This window comes from Tilletiopsis washingtonensis (assembly GCF_003144115.1).
Source record: "Tilletiopsis washingtonensis strain MCA 4186 unplaced genomic scaffold FA09scaffold_28, whole genome shotgun sequence".
Classification (NCBI taxonomy): domain Eukaryota; kingdom Fungi; phylum Basidiomycota; class Exobasidiomycetes; order Entylomatales; genus Tilletiopsis; species Tilletiopsis washingtonensis.
Genome location: NW_020312025.1, coordinates 239,655 through 241,408, shown reverse-complemented (window position 1 = coordinate 241,408; position 1,754 = coordinate 239,655). Strand labels below are relative to the sequence as shown.

Below are 1,754 nucleotides of genomic sequence, written 5' to 3'. Positions count from 1 at the left end.
CCCCCCCCCTCAATCAATGTGCAAACACGGGGGCCAAGCGTAGGCAGAGGCTTGGGGGTGCATCTGCACCTGCACCCATTCTCTTGCGCGCTACGCAAGCCGCGCAATGGGCTGAGGCAGGCTAAGATGAATGTTGGCCCCCCCCTCCCCCTCCTCTCCTCCCCCTGCAAACAGAAATTGGCCAGTGAGAGCGACGCAAGCCTCATCAGCCAGCCGTGCCCGGTCATTCTGGACCCCTGCCAACGCGCGCAAAAAGGTTGCGCACACTTGCCAAACGGCTTTGCGTTGCGCCAAAGGGACGGGCTGCGCTTGAAAACGATGCTGCAGTCCGTCGCAGCAGGGTTGAATGGCTGTGCTTTCGCTGAGAGAAAGTAGGCCGCCATTTCTTACGGCGCCCCAATTGGCCACAATCAGCGATGCGCTCCAGTCCCCCCCCCCCTCCCCCTCCTCTCCCCCTGATCGGCCAATGCCGCTTGAAGGTGCCGGCCAAAGCGCCCGAGCGGGACGTAGGACGTGGCCGCTCGAGGTGGCCGCTTGTTGCCGCTGGCGGGCCGCCATTGCCTTGCCGCGCCTGATCGCTGCATCGCTGCCGAGACCGAGGGTGCAGGGCGCGGCTGGCATCTGGCCTCTGCCTTCTCTCGGAGCCGTCAAGATGGACGCTAAGGGAGGATGCGCCGCTCAATGCCGAGGGTGCCAGATCTCAATGTGGCGTGCTCTCTCTCTGCTTGTTCCCACGCGCTCGAAGCAGGCGCGAGGTGAGGCAGGCGTGAGGCAGGCGCAAGCGCGTCACGCCTGACGTTGGGCGTGACACACACGCGCCGCACAAGCGACACACGCGCGACGGCGCTAACAGCAAGCGGACGGACTGGCGGCCGCGGGGCATGCCGAGCGGGGGGGGGGGGGGGGGGCGAGGAAGGGGCAACTGCAGTACTCAGACTCAGACTCAGACTGCAAGCTGCAGCAAAGCAAAGCACCCGCACGTCCGCTGCGGCCTTGGCCCCTTGGCTCTCCACCTCTCCGCCTCTCCGCCCCCCGCTGCACCTTGCTCCCTCCATGCTCCCATTGCATATATAGAACGTGTTCTCTTCCACTCTCTTCCCTCTCGGTTCTTGCATTCCCACCTACACCTCACCCTTGCATCCCCTTCGCCCTCTCTCTGTGCATCGCCCTTGCCTTTTCTCCCCCGTTCTCACAGCAGGCGGCTAATCCTCCACCTGAGCACCCACCAGCACCATGTCGCAGCTCACACCCGCAGCCGGACCCTCACGCCCACGTACGCCCTCGATGCCTCCGCACACGCCACCACCGCCAGCCGAGTCGTACGACGCGCCGTCGCCGTCGCCAGAGCGCAGCGAGAAGGCGCCGCGCGGCGACGGCGACGCGCAGCAGGAGCAGGAGGCAGAGCGGGCAAGGCTGGCAATGGAGGAGAAGCAGTGGCTCGTTGCGTTTGACGTGAGTATACGAGGTCGGGGCCGGGGCGCCAAGGGGGAGAGAGAGCACAAAAGGCAGAGATGGCCTGGCCCGCCTTCTCATGGACCTGCGCCTCGGCTGCCTCCCATGCCTCGCATGCCCCGCTCATATGCCTCGCCCCCCTCCCCCTCCCCCCCCCAACCCCCACACCCAGCATCTCGACGCACAAGATCCGCGCAACCTGCGCTTCCGGCACAAATGGCTCATTCTCGGCGTGTGCTTCTTGATCGAGGCATGGGCCAACACCAGTGCGTGTGTCCCCTTTCTTCCACTTCTCTCTGCCC

General features: G+C 65.5%; 2 protein-coding genes across 2 annotated transcripts in view; both read left to right on the top strand.

Annotated features, from left to right (window-relative positions):
* FA09DRAFT_344595 (DNA repair helicase rad25) overlaps positions 1–115 on the top strand; it is a gene marked incomplete at both ends in the record, with an annotated part of 4,418 nt that extends 4,303 nt beyond the window's left edge. Inside the window, one exon of the mRNA XM_025744654.1 lies at positions 44–115. Within this exon, the coding sequence (XP_025594960.1) occupies positions 44–115 (72 nt within the window). The remainder of the gene's footprint in view (positions 1–43) is intronic.
* Positions 116–1,233: 1,118 nt separating this feature from the next.
* Positions 1,234–1,718, top strand: FA09DRAFT_341859 (hypothetical protein; the record flags this gene model as incomplete). Its single annotated transcript, XM_025744500.1, has 2 exons — positions 1,234–1,452; positions 1,625–1,718. Coding segments are annotated over 2 exons (313 nt in total), but the record flags the coding sequence as incomplete, so codon positions are not given.
* Between the last annotated feature and the right edge of the window lie 36 nt (positions 1,719–1,754).